The 12,941-nt window shown below is 38.7% G+C and overlaps 1 protein-coding gene across 3 annotated transcripts in view; it reads right to left on the minus strand.

Annotated features, from left to right (window-relative positions):
- The window catches only part of LOC136158250 (cytochrome P450 2C21-like), a 45,168-nt gene that overhangs the window by 10,928 nt on the left and 21,299 nt on the right, over positions 1 to 12,941 (minus strand). For 2 of the 3 annotated variants that reach the window (XM_065920043.1, XM_065920045.1), the window contains exons 5-7: positions 8,883 to 9,059; positions 7,793 to 7,934; positions 4,357 to 4,544 (exon numbers count right to left, since the gene is read on the minus strand). In XM_065920043.1, the coding sequence (XP_065776115.1) occupies positions 4,357 to 4,544; positions 7,793 to 7,934; positions 8,883 to 9,059 (507 nt within the window). The remainder of the gene's footprint in view (positions 1 to 4,356; positions 4,545 to 7,792; positions 7,935 to 8,882; positions 9,060 to 12,941) is intronic. The other variant, XM_065920046.1, reaches the window with a different exon arrangement.

Genomic DNA, 12,941 nt, shown 5'->3' on the forward strand with positions numbered 1-12,941 from the left:
TTGCATTTCTCTGATGATGAGTGATGTTGAGCATCTTTTCATGTGTTTGTTAGCCATCTGTATGTCTTCTTTGGAGAAATGTCTGTTTAGTTCTTTGGCCCATTTTTTGATTGGGTCATTTATTTTTCTGGAATTGAGCTTCAGGGGTTGCTTGTATATTTTTGAGATTAATCCTTTGTCTGTTTCTTCATTTGCTATTATTTTCTCCCAATCTGAGGGCTGTCTTTTCACCTTACTTATAGTTTCCTTTGTTGTGCAGAAGCTTTTAATTTTCATTAGGTCCCATTTGTTTATTTTTGCTTTTATTTCCAATATTCTGGGAGGTGGGTCATGGAAGATCTTACTGTGATTTATGTCGGAGAGTAAAACCAGTTATTTAAAAGTACAGTTATTCCCAAGAGAAAACAGTAAAGGAGGAAGAGTAGAATTATGAACTTGGTGGATAAGCAGGGCACAAATGATGAATTTTCAAATATAAACCCACCATATCAGTAATTATATTAAATTGCAATAAACTAAATATTCCAATTTAAAAAGTAGAATGCACTTAATAGACATATAAGGACAATCCATCCAAAAGCAATAGAACACGTTCTCCTCAAGCACACATGAAACATTATCCAGAATAGATCATATGTTATGGCACAAAACAAATATTAAGAAGTTTTAAAAGACTGAAATCATATCAAGTATATTTCCAAACAAAATATTATAAATTGAGAAATCAATTATAAGAAAACTGGAAAATTCACAGAGATGTGGATATTAAACAATATGCTACTGAACAATCAATGGATCAAAGAATAAGTCAAAAAAGAATCAAAAAGTACCTTGAGACAAAAAAAAAAAAATGTAATCACGGCATACCAAAACTTATGAGGTCAGGAAAAGCAGTTCTAAGAGAAAAGTTCAGTGATAAATGCCTACATTAAGAAATGAGAATGATATCAAACAAGCAACCTAACTTGACACCTCAAAGAACTAGAAAAAGAAGAAAACATAAAGCTCAAAGTCAGCAGAAGGAAGGAAATAGAGATCATAAAGTAAATAAAAGAAACAGAGATCAATAAGAAAAAAAAAAAAAAACCCAATGAGACTAAGAGCTGGCTTTTTTAAACCATAAAAAAAAACCCAACAAACCTTTAGCTAGACTTACCAAGAAAAGAAGAAATAAGACTAAAATAAGCAGAAATAAAAGAGGAAACAATACAACTGATACCAGACAAATACATATAATCATAACAACCTATTAATATAATGAACCATACCTGAACAAATTGGAAAACTTAGAAAAAACAGACTCTTAGAAACCTACAACCTATCAAGAAACAGTCATGAAGAATTAGAAATCTGAATACATGAATCATAAGTAAGGAGATTGAATTGGCAATCATACACTCCCAAAACACAAAGTGCAGGACCAGACAGTTTCACTGATTAATTCTATCAAATATATAAAGAGAAATGAATACCAATTCTCAAACTCTTCCAAAAAATACAAGAGGAAAGACCACTTCGAAACTAACTTTGAAAAGCCAACATTACCCTTCTATTATAACCAAAAAGAATATTACATGAAATGAAAATTATAGACCAATATCCTTGATATCTGGTCCCATCACAGCATGGCTAATAGAAGGGGGAAAATTGGAAACAGTGACAGATTTTGTTTTCTTGGGCTCCAAAGTAACTCACTGCAGACAGTGACCACAGCCATGAAATTAAAAAACGCTTGCTCCTTGGAAGAAAAGCTGTGATAAACCTAGACAGCGTATGAAGACCAGAGACATCACTTTGCCAACAAATGTTCGTACAGTCGAACCTATGGTTTTTCCAGTTAATTATGTATGGATGTGTGAGTTGGACCATAAAGAAGGCTGAATTCCAAAAAATTGATGCTTCTGAATTGTGCTGTTGGAGAAGACTCTTGAAAAGTCCCTTGGACTGCAAGGACATCAAACCAGTCAATCCTAAAGGAAGCCAGCCGTGAATGTTCATTGGAAGGACTGATGCCGAAGCTGAAGCTCCAATACTTTAGCCATGTGATTTGAAGAACCGAGTCATTGGAAAAGAAACTGATGCTGGGAAAGATTGAAGGCAAAAGGAGAAGAGGGCGGCAAAGGATCAGATGGTTAGACAGTATCACCAACTTAATACGCATGAATTTGAGCAAATTCTGGGAGATGGTGAAAGTCAAGGAAGCCTGGCGTACTGCAGTCCATGGGGATGAAAAGAGTCAGACACAACTTAGGGACTGAAAAACAACAACAATCCTTGATAAACGTAGATGCAAAAATCCTCAACAAAATATTAGCAAACTGAATTGAAGAATACAGTAACAGGTGGATTCATGAGCACGTTGGATTTATACCAGGGATGCAAGGATGGTTCAACATGTATAAATCAACTGGTGTGATAGAACTCATTAACAAAATGGGGAATAAAAATCATAGAATCCTCTCAGTTTATTCAGAAAAAAAAAAACAAGCATTTGATGAAATCAGCATTCATTTATTATAAAAACTCTTAACAAAGTGGTATAGAGGGAAGGTACCTCAACCTACTACAAGCTATATATGACACCCCAACATTCAATATCATACTCAACAGTGAAAAGTTGAAAATTTTTCTTTTAAGATCAGTAAGGAAACCAGAATCATCACTTATATTGAACAGAAGGAGTCAGGATTTGGGAAAATTTTCCTTAAGACGCAAGAGAATTGGGTATGTTTAAATGCTAATGGAAGGAACCAGCAGGGAAGGAGAGGATAAAGAAAAAAGAAGAAATGATTACCTGAAGAGGAACCATAAAAAAGTGAGAGGAAAGAGATCTATGACACAAGTGGAAAGATTTACTTTAAATAAAAGGAAAGCCATTCTTCCACAACAATAAAATGAAAAGCAAATAAAGGGGTGTGGATGTAGCTAAATTTGTAAATCTAGTGGAAAGGAGTTGAGGAAGACCCCTAAAATGGCTTCTGAATTTCTCTGTGAAAGACTAGATCATTTGGTGGAAGGTCCATGGTGGAGAACTGGAAGGGAAGAATTCAGAGCTGAAGGTTGGTGGTGGTGGTGGTGGTGGTATGCTTGTTGGAGCAAGATGAGTTCAGTTGTGAAACAAAAACATTGGATAAAATCCCTAAGAAAGCCAATACCAAAGAATGCTCAAACTACCGCACAATTGCACTCATCTCACATGCTAATAAAGTAATGCTCAAAACTCTCCAAGCCAGGCTTCAGCAATACATGAACTGTGAACTTCCAGATGTTCAAGCTGGTTTTAGAAAAGGCAGAGGAACCAGAGATCAAATTGCCAGCATTTGGCGGGGCTCCAAAATCACTGCAGGTGGTGACCGCAGCCATGAAATAAAAAGATGCTTACCCCTTGGAAGGAAAGTTATGACCAACCTAGACAGCATAATAAAAAGCAGAGACACTACTTCCCCAACGAAGGTCCATCTAGTCAAGGCTATGGTTTTTCCAGTAGTCATGTATGAATGTGAGAGTTGGACTATAAAGAAAGCTGAGCGCTGAATAAATGATGCTTTTGTATTCTGTTGTTGGAGAAGACTCTTGAGAGTCTCTTGGACTGCAAGGAGATCCAACCAGTCTATCCTAAAGGAGATCAGCCCTGGGTGTTCATTGGAAGGACTGATGTTTAAGCTGAAACTCCGATACTTTAGCCACCTGATGCAAAGAACTGACTCATTCGAAAAGACCCTGATGCTGGGGAAAATTGAAGGTAGGAGGAAAAGGGGATGACAGAGGATGAAACGGTTGGATGGTTTCACTGACTCGATGGACATGAGTTTGAGTGGACTCCAGGAGATGGTGATGGACAGGGAGGCCTGGCATGCTGCAGTCCTTGGGGTCACAAAGAGTTGAACACAACTGAGCAACTGAACTGAACTGAACTGATTGAGTTGGTGACAATAATATCACCCTGATGGGATGCATGGTCTTCCAGAAGGGATCAGTAGCTCAAATGCACGTAGGGAGGAAGAAAACTGTTGCATTGATCTTTTGACAAGTGAAACAGATAGGGAGGTGCTTACTGATTAAGTGGTAAGAGTAATAAAACACACTGGAAAATAAGGAGTGGACAGAAGAGTAGCCTAATGAACACACAGAAAATGGGTCTAACAATGTACTGAGAATCCTGTGGGAGTATGAGCACTATTATATTTATTAAACTGTATCTACAAACTAAAAGGAAAGGAGCATATCGTCAGAGGGTGAAATACCTTAGACACAACTATGTAATACCTGTAGACAATTAGGCAATCTATACATCTACTGCTGTGATAGTTGAAACCCAAGAGCCTTAATGAGGAGTATAGATGAAATACCTCTCACCTTGGGAATGAGATATTCTCTGAATTTAATGTCCTGAGCTGCTGCATGGGGTAGGTTGTTGGGGACAAGGTCAATGTATCTCTGGATCTCGTGGATCACAGCATCTGTGTAGGGCATGTGGCTCCTGTCCTGCATGCAGGGACTCCGGTTTCTGCCAACCACACGGTTAATTTCTTCCTGGACTTTAGCTGGCAAGGTAGAAATCAGAATTTATGTCAAATGATAAATATAATTTTATCTTCTTAATGATGATTACATTGTGGTAGGATATGGAAAGAAGGGAAAATTACATGTGTTTCCCTAAAAGGGAAAAAAAGAAACAGAATTTCAGTGTCATGGGCAAATTGGAATTTCATTAGAGACTTAAATACATATACATATAAAACACAGTTACATTATGAAATTCATTTTTCAATTCTGATTCTCTCCTTTGTGTATTTTTAAAAATAAACTCACTGAAAGTTCTGAGAGTAGAAGTACTCCATGCAGTAAATACTTAATAAATGGACCAACTGAACAGATACTTGGTTGACTCAACACATAAGAATAATAAGTAAGTTAAGGGAGAATATCCAAAATTACAGAGTAGAAAGACTCTGAGATCACTTCCTTCCACAAGCATTACAAAATGATTAATACAATGATTTACAGAGCAACTATCAATAAGAACAACCTGAAGTCTAAGGGGAAAGTTCTTCAACAACTAAAGATCTAAAGATGGAATCATGTGATACATAGGAGAAGCAGAAATATAGCACAGTTAAGATCATACCCCCAGATAAAAGACCCATGAACAGGACAATTACAATTACAGAGGTTCTCCCCGAGTAGTGAGGGGTCTGAACCTATCACTGGGCTCCCTAACCCAGGAGTGCTGCACCAGGAAGATGAGCCCCCAAAGCACTTGGCTTTGCAGGCCTACAAGGCTTATTTCAGATGAGCTAGTGAGCTGCGGGTTGGAGAAGGCAATGGCACCCCACTCCAATACTCTTGCCTGGAAAATCCTATGGACGGAGGAGCCTGGTAGGATACAGTCCATAGGGTCGCGAAGAGTCGGACACGACTGAGCGACTTCACTTTCACTTTTCACTTTCATGCACTGGAGAAGGAAATGGCAGCCCACTTCAGTATTCTTGCTTGGAGAATCCCAGGGACGGGAGCCTGGTGGGCTGCCGTCTATGGGGTCACACAGAGTTGGACACGACTGACGTGACTTAGCAGCAGCAGCAGCAGTGAGCTGCGGGTAGAGAAGGCAATGACACCCCACTCCAGTACTCTTGCCTGGAAAATCCCATGGACGGAGGAGCCTGGTAGGCTGCCGTCTATGGGGTCGCACAGAGTCGGACACGACTGAAGTGACAGCAGCAGTGAGCTGCGGGAAGTAGACTCCACTCTTAAAGAACGTATACAAAATCTCACCCACTCTAGGACCCAGAAGCAGGAGCAGTAATTTGAAAGGAGCCTGGGTCAGACCCATTTGTTGATCTTGGACAGCCTCCCAGAGAGGCAAGGGGCAGTTGGGGCTCACCTCTGGAACACATATAGAATAGTTGGTAGCAGCTATTTTAGAGAGCTCATCCCAACACATGGACATGGATTATAGTAAGTGCAATTTTAGAATCTCCCCTCTGACTTATTTTGCCAGAACTTGGTCCTTCTCATCAGCCAGTTATCACCCGTTCTTGGATGTGGGAGGCCAAGCAGCTAGCTGGGCTGGCACAAAGTCCTATCCACCAGCATGCCGGTTACTATAGCAGCCCTGAGTCCCAGCTGCCCCTGGACCCAACTCCACTCACCCGTTGGGAGACACCAACCCCGGGTCCCCCTGGGCCCCCATCCAGACAACGGGCAGGCCAACTCTAACTCCAGGATCCTCAGGGTCCCACAGCCAGAGAACATAGGATCTGGCTCCCCTCACCAAGATACCCAAGACCCTGCAGCCAGAGAAGCCAGGATGTGGCCTCATACACACAGAAGGCAGGTACTATCCTCAAGACTCCTGGGGCCTGATCCACCAACCAACAGGCCAACCTCAGCCCCAGTACCACAGCAGTCCTGCAGCCAACCATGTCAAGATCCAGCCTCCTCAACAGCAGGTCACACCACTAGAAGACATCTTGGGCCCCAGGCTCACCCAACAGCAAACTCACACCCAGTTCTAGGAAACCCCAGAACTCTCTGCCAGCCATCTCAGGAAGAGGCCCTGGACCCAGCTCTAACCACCAGAGGGCCTGGACTAGACTGGGCCTCATAGGGGTTTCATAACCAGCTGCCACATCACCCAACCCCACCCATATCACCCAGCAGCTCTTCCACAAGAAAAATGTATTGAATGCAAACAGAAGTCAAAAGAAAGTTGAGGAAACAATTCTTAGACAAAATAGACTTTAAAACAAAGACTGTATGGAACAACAGAAAAAAGAAGGGCATTACATAATGATGAAAGAAACAATCAATCCAACAAGAAGATATAACAATTATAAATCTACATGCATATGTGCTAAGTTGCTTCAGTCATGTCTGACTCTTTGTGACCCTTTGGACCATAGCCCGCCAGGCTCCTCTGTCCATGGGATTCTCCAGGCAACAATAATGGAGTGGGTTACCATGCCCTCCTCCAGGGGATCTTCCCATCACAGGGAATGAACCCACATCTCTTATGTCTCACATGCACATTGGCAAGTGAGTTCTTTACCACTAGCAATCCCTGGGAAGCCTGTAAATACATATACATATAACTGGTTCACTCTGTTGTACAGCAGAAACTAATACAACATTCTAAGACAATTAAACTCAAAAAAAAATAAATAAAAGTGTCTTAATAGGTCAAAGCACAAAGCATGATAGAGTAAAGGAAATGTTCTCTTAGGTGAGGAATGAATAAAGAAAAAAGGAGGATGAGAAATTACATTTTTCAGGAAATTTTGTTTGGTCAAAAGGGTGTATTTGAAGAGAATTTTTGTGTATAATTTTTAAACTTAAAGAGTGAAGTTTTCTGATGAAGAAAGATTGTGATTTTGTTGAGTCATTCATTCCAATGAAAATGGATCTGCATAGAATTAACTTTTGACAAAAGTACATTTATCTGGACTTGGAAAGCTTTACCAGCAATATCATTGTAGAGAAGATTCTTCACCATCTGATTCACTGTGGGAGCCCAACTGCACCTGACCTGATGCAAATCAAGGATACTCCACCACAGTAGGGAGGACAGTGATCTCTTCCCTCCATAACTCTGCTGCTGGTTAACTATTTCATTCTCCTTTTTTACTATTCTCTAATTTGAATGCAACTCATACAATGATAAGAAGATCTACTAAGGATGGAAGTTTTTCTATTACATCTTCCAGGCAGATGAAGAGTAGAAAAGTCATCAGGGTTGCCTGCCAATTTCTAATCGGAATTTCATCCTGTCCATCATCTGTGATATTATTACCTGTGACCTCTGGGTGCTTCAGCAGGAGCAGCAGTCCGTATCTCAGAGTGATGCTTGTTGTCTCTATTCCAGCAGTAAACACATCCCATAGAGTGGTAATCAAGTTGTCCATGGTAAATTCAGACTGTTTATTGTGTTTCTCCTAGCAATGATGTATTAGGATTACTTGATAAGTAAAAGAAACTTACAAGTAACTTAAAATAATTCCATACAACAACATAATTTTTTAAGTTTACTTATTTGACAAATTAAGCCAAACATTAGAGAATGCTATAGATGAAGGTAAACTTAGATGAGTTGTTAGAATTTCTTCAGTTAAAATATAACCAGAGTTAAACTTCCAACAAGTACTTTCTGATTCCTCACTTTCTCACCCATTGGAGTAAATCAGTTCTTCAGTCATTTCTTTCTAACCTGACACTTATGAAGTCATCACTACTACTCACCATAAGTTCGGGCATCTATTGTCTATTTCATCATATCTGAATTTCTCACTCAGGCCTTCAGAACCACCTATCCTCAAACTGAAACACTAGTCCCAAATTCATCAGTCATTAAACCCATGACAATTCCTCAGTTACTAGCAAGACAATCTCTTTAAAAACTCCACACACTTCATCACTGCACTTATCTTTCCCTGATCCAATTTTGTCATCTCTGCTAATCCTCAAAACCTACTTCATCTGTTTCCTACTGTCTTTCCAAGAGTAAGCCTTTCTAGATTCCCACCCATTTCTACCTTCTCTCATTTCTTACATCACCCATTCATGGAATTTATCTAATGAAAGAGAATATACTATCTACCACTTATCTTGAATGTGTGTATGTGTTTCAATCTGTTCTCAAATAAAGAACCAGCTTTAACATGGTAAATATAAAAACTTCCAAGCAATTTTCAGTGACAATGCAGAAATAATTCAAGACATCCAGTATGGTTTGCACAACAATAGGTTGCACAGGCAATGAATATATCTTTAAGAAGGAGCATTTGTTTTAATAAATTGATTCTACTGAGAAGAAACAAAGCTATTCCATGCATCACATCACTCCACATACAAAGATGAAGTAGCAAATCTGGATCCCATTTTACCTTTTCCATTTTAATCAGGAAGTAATCAATAAAGTCTTGAGGGTTATTGAGGTCCAAGGATTCTTGGTGTTCCTTTATTTTCTCCAAAATAAACTTCCTTTGCTCAGTCATGTTTTTAAATAATGTGTTATGACTCCCTGGGAGATAATGTAGTAAAGAGGGGAAAGCATTGCAGAGCTGAAAAAGAAGAGACAATTAATTCAGCAAACATTTACAGGCCCATATTATGGTGCAGACATATTGCTATAAAATGAGTAAATAAATATGAATAAAATATGTTTCTTCTGGAACCCATTTGGGATTTGACGAAGAGAGAGATTTGATAAAATGGCCTGAGTGACAGTATACACAGATTAACAACTACTTTCAAAACCATTTGAATTATTTTCCTAACCATAGCTCTGAAGAAATTCAGGATCATACCACATCTTTCCAAATGAGGGTACTAAGGTTCAGAAAGGTTAGTCAACCAGTCTAAGACACAAAACTAGTGACAGAGGTAGTGACAGTGTTTATCCCAGTTTACACTACACACATGTCTACAGAGAGTCAACTAAAAAGTGTGCAGGGATCATACACTTTTTCTACTTTTAGTTTTATGAAAATATATTAACAGTTGACACATATTATATTAGTTTCAGGTGTACAAAATGGTGATTCACCATTTACATGCATTACAAATTGATCGCCATGATAAGCCTAGGAATCATCTGTCATCATACAGTTACTGAAATGTTTTTGACTCTATTCCTTATGCTGTATATTACATACCTGTGACTTATTACATTTATATTTGAAGTTTATACTTCTTAATCCCTTTTACCTATTTCACTCATCCCTCCACTTCTTCCTCTCTGAGGACCACCAGTTTCTTCTCTGTATCTATGAATTTGTTTCTGTTTTGTTTGTTTTAATTTTTAGATTCTAAATATGAAGTAAATCATATAATATTTCTTTGCTTGCCTGACATTTTTCCTTTAGCATAATATCTTCTAGGACTATCCATGCTGTAAAAATGGCACAATTTCATGCTTTTATATGGCTGAGTAATATTTCATTTTTTTTGTGTGTGTGTGTGTGTGTGTGTGTGTGTGTGTGTGTGTGTGTACCACTTCTTCTTTATCCTTTCATCTATCAGTGGACACTTAGGTGATTTCGATATCTCACCTACTGTCAACAATGCTACAATGAATATAGGGGTGCATATATCTTTTTGAATAAGTTTCTTTTCTTCAGATAAATACCCAGATGTTTTCTAGAGAGAAGTACCCAGTTAAGTCCCAGATCATATAGGAGCTCTACTTTTAACTTTTTGAGGAACATCTATACTGTTTGCCATAGTGACCGTTTCAATTTACGTTCCTACCAACAGTGCATGAGTGTTCCCTTATCTCCACATCCTCCCAACACTTGTTATTTCTTCTTTCTTTTTTTTTAAAGGTGTTTTATTTATTTTTGTTTTGTTTTGGCCATGCTTTATGGCATGTGGGATCTTAGTTCCCCGACCAGGGTTTGAACCCGTGTCTCCTGCATTGAGAGCATGGAGTCTTAACCACTGGACTACCAGGGAAGCCCCTCTTCTCTTTCTTATAATAGGCATTCTGACTGGTATGAGGTAAAATCTTTTAGTGTTTCTATTTGTATTTTCCTGATAATTAGTGTTTTGATCATCTTTCAATGTGCCTATTGGCCAACTGTTTGTCTTCATTGGAAAAATACCTATTTGAACCTTCTGTCCATTTTTAAATTAGAGTTTTCTTTTTGTTATTGAAGTGTATGAGTTTTCCGTGTATTTTGAACACTAATTCCTTGTCAGATACATCATTTGCAAATATATTCTATTCAGCAGGCAGGCATTTTGTTTTGTTGATAGTTACCTTCACTGTGCAAAAGCTTTTACATTTGATTAGGTCACATCCATTTAATTTTGCTTTTGTATCCTTTGCCTAACAATGAATAGCCAAAAATATATCAACAAGATTAATGTCAAAGAGCGCACATCTATGATTACTTCTAGAATTTTTATAGTTCTGGTTCTTACATTTAAATCCTTAATCCATTTTGAATTTATTTTTATCTGTGGTGTGATAAAGGCATCCACTTTGATTCTTTTGTATGTAACCCTCCAGTTTTCCCAATACCGGTGATTGAAGAGGGTGTCTTTTCTACATTCTGTATTCTAACTTCTTTTATTGTATATTAATTACCTGCTAAGTGTGGATTCATATCTAGGCTATCTCTTAAGTTCCATTGATTATGCCTGCTTTTGTGCCAATACCACACTTCTTTTTCTTTGCCTGCTGTGGCTGGAGCTTCCAGTACTATGCTGAATAAATATGGGGAGAGTGAGAATACTTGTGTTGAAATACTTTCAGGTTTTTCAGAATTGAGAATGATGGGAGCTTCTACTATAGGGGCTTTATTACATTCAGGTATGTTCCCTCTCTATTCACTCTGGAGTTTTTATCATTCAATGGATGCTGAATTCAGTCAAAAAGTTTTTTTTTGCAAAACTTAAAAAATCATATGATTTATTCTTCATTTTTAATGTGATGTATCACATAGATTGATTTGCAGACACTGAACCATCTTTGCATCCTCAGAATAAATTTGGCTTATTCATAGATTATAACATGTTAATGTATTGCTGATTTCAATTTCATACAAAGATGGGCACAATAAAGGACAGAAATGTTATGGACCTAACAGAAGCAGAAGATATTAAGAAGAGGTGGCAAGAATACACAGAAGACCTGTACAAAAAAGATCTTCATGACCCAGATAATCATGATGGTGTGATCATGATCTAGCACCAGACATCATGGAATATGAAGTCAAGTGGGCCTTAGAAAGCATCACTACAAACAAAACTAGTGGAGGTGATGGAATTCAAGTTGAACTATTTCAAATCCTGAAAGATGATGCTGTCAAAGTGCTGCACTCAGTATGCCAGCAAATTTGGAAAACTCAGCAGTGGCCACAGAACTGGAAAAGGTCAGTTTTCATTCCAACCCCAAAGAAAGACAAACCCAAAGAATGCTCAAACTACCGCACAATTGCACTCATCTCACAGGCTGGTAAAGTAATGCTTAAAATTATCCAAGCCAGGTTTCAGCAATACATGAACTGTGAACTGCCAGACGTTCAAGCTGGTTTTAGAAAAGGCAGAGGAACCAGAAATTAAATTGCCAACATCTGCTGGATCATCAAAAAAGCAAGAGAGTTCCAGAAAAACATCTATTTCTGCTTTATTGACTATGCCAAAGCCTTTGACTGTGTGGATCACAATAAACTGTGGAAAATTCTGAAAGAGATGGGAATACCAGACCACCTGACCTGCCTCTTGAGGAACCTATAAGCAGGTCAGGAAGCAACAGTTAGAATTGGACATGAAATAACAGACTGGTTACAGATAGGAAAAGGAGTGCATCAAGGCTATATATTGTCACCTTGCTTATTTAACTTATATGCAGAGTACATCATGAGAAACGCTTGACTGGAAGAAGCACAAGCTGGAATCAAGATTGCCGGGAGAAATATCAACAACCTCAGATATGCAGATGACACCACCCTTATGGCAGAAAGTGAAGAGGGACTAAAAGGCCTCTTGATGAAAGTGAAAGAGGAGAGTGAAAAAGTTGGCTTAAAGCTCAACATTCAGAAAACTAAGATCATGGCATCCGATCCCATCACTTCATGGCAAATAAATGGGGAAACAGTGGAAACAGTGTCAGACTTTATTTTGGGGGGCTCCAAATCACTGCAGATGGTGATTTCAGCCATGAAATTAGAAGATGCTTACTCCTTGGAAGGAAAGTTATGACCAACCTGGATAGCATATTTAAAAGCAGAGACATTACTTTGCCAACAAAGGTCTGTCTTGTCAAGGCTTTGGTTTTTCCAGTGGTCATGCATGGGTGTGAGAGTTGGACTGTGAAGAAAGCTGAGTGCTGAAAAATTGATGCTTTTGAACTGTGGTGTTGGAGAAGACTCTTGAGAGTCCCTTGGACTGCAAGGAAATCCAACCAGTCCATCCTAAAGGAGATCAGTCCTGGGTGT

This window comes from Muntiacus reevesi, chromosome 2 (genome assembly GCF_963930625.1).
Source record: "Muntiacus reevesi chromosome 2, mMunRee1.1, whole genome shotgun sequence".
In the NCBI taxonomy this organism is placed as follows: domain Eukaryota; kingdom Metazoa; phylum Chordata; class Mammalia; order Artiodactyla; family Cervidae; genus Muntiacus; species Muntiacus reevesi.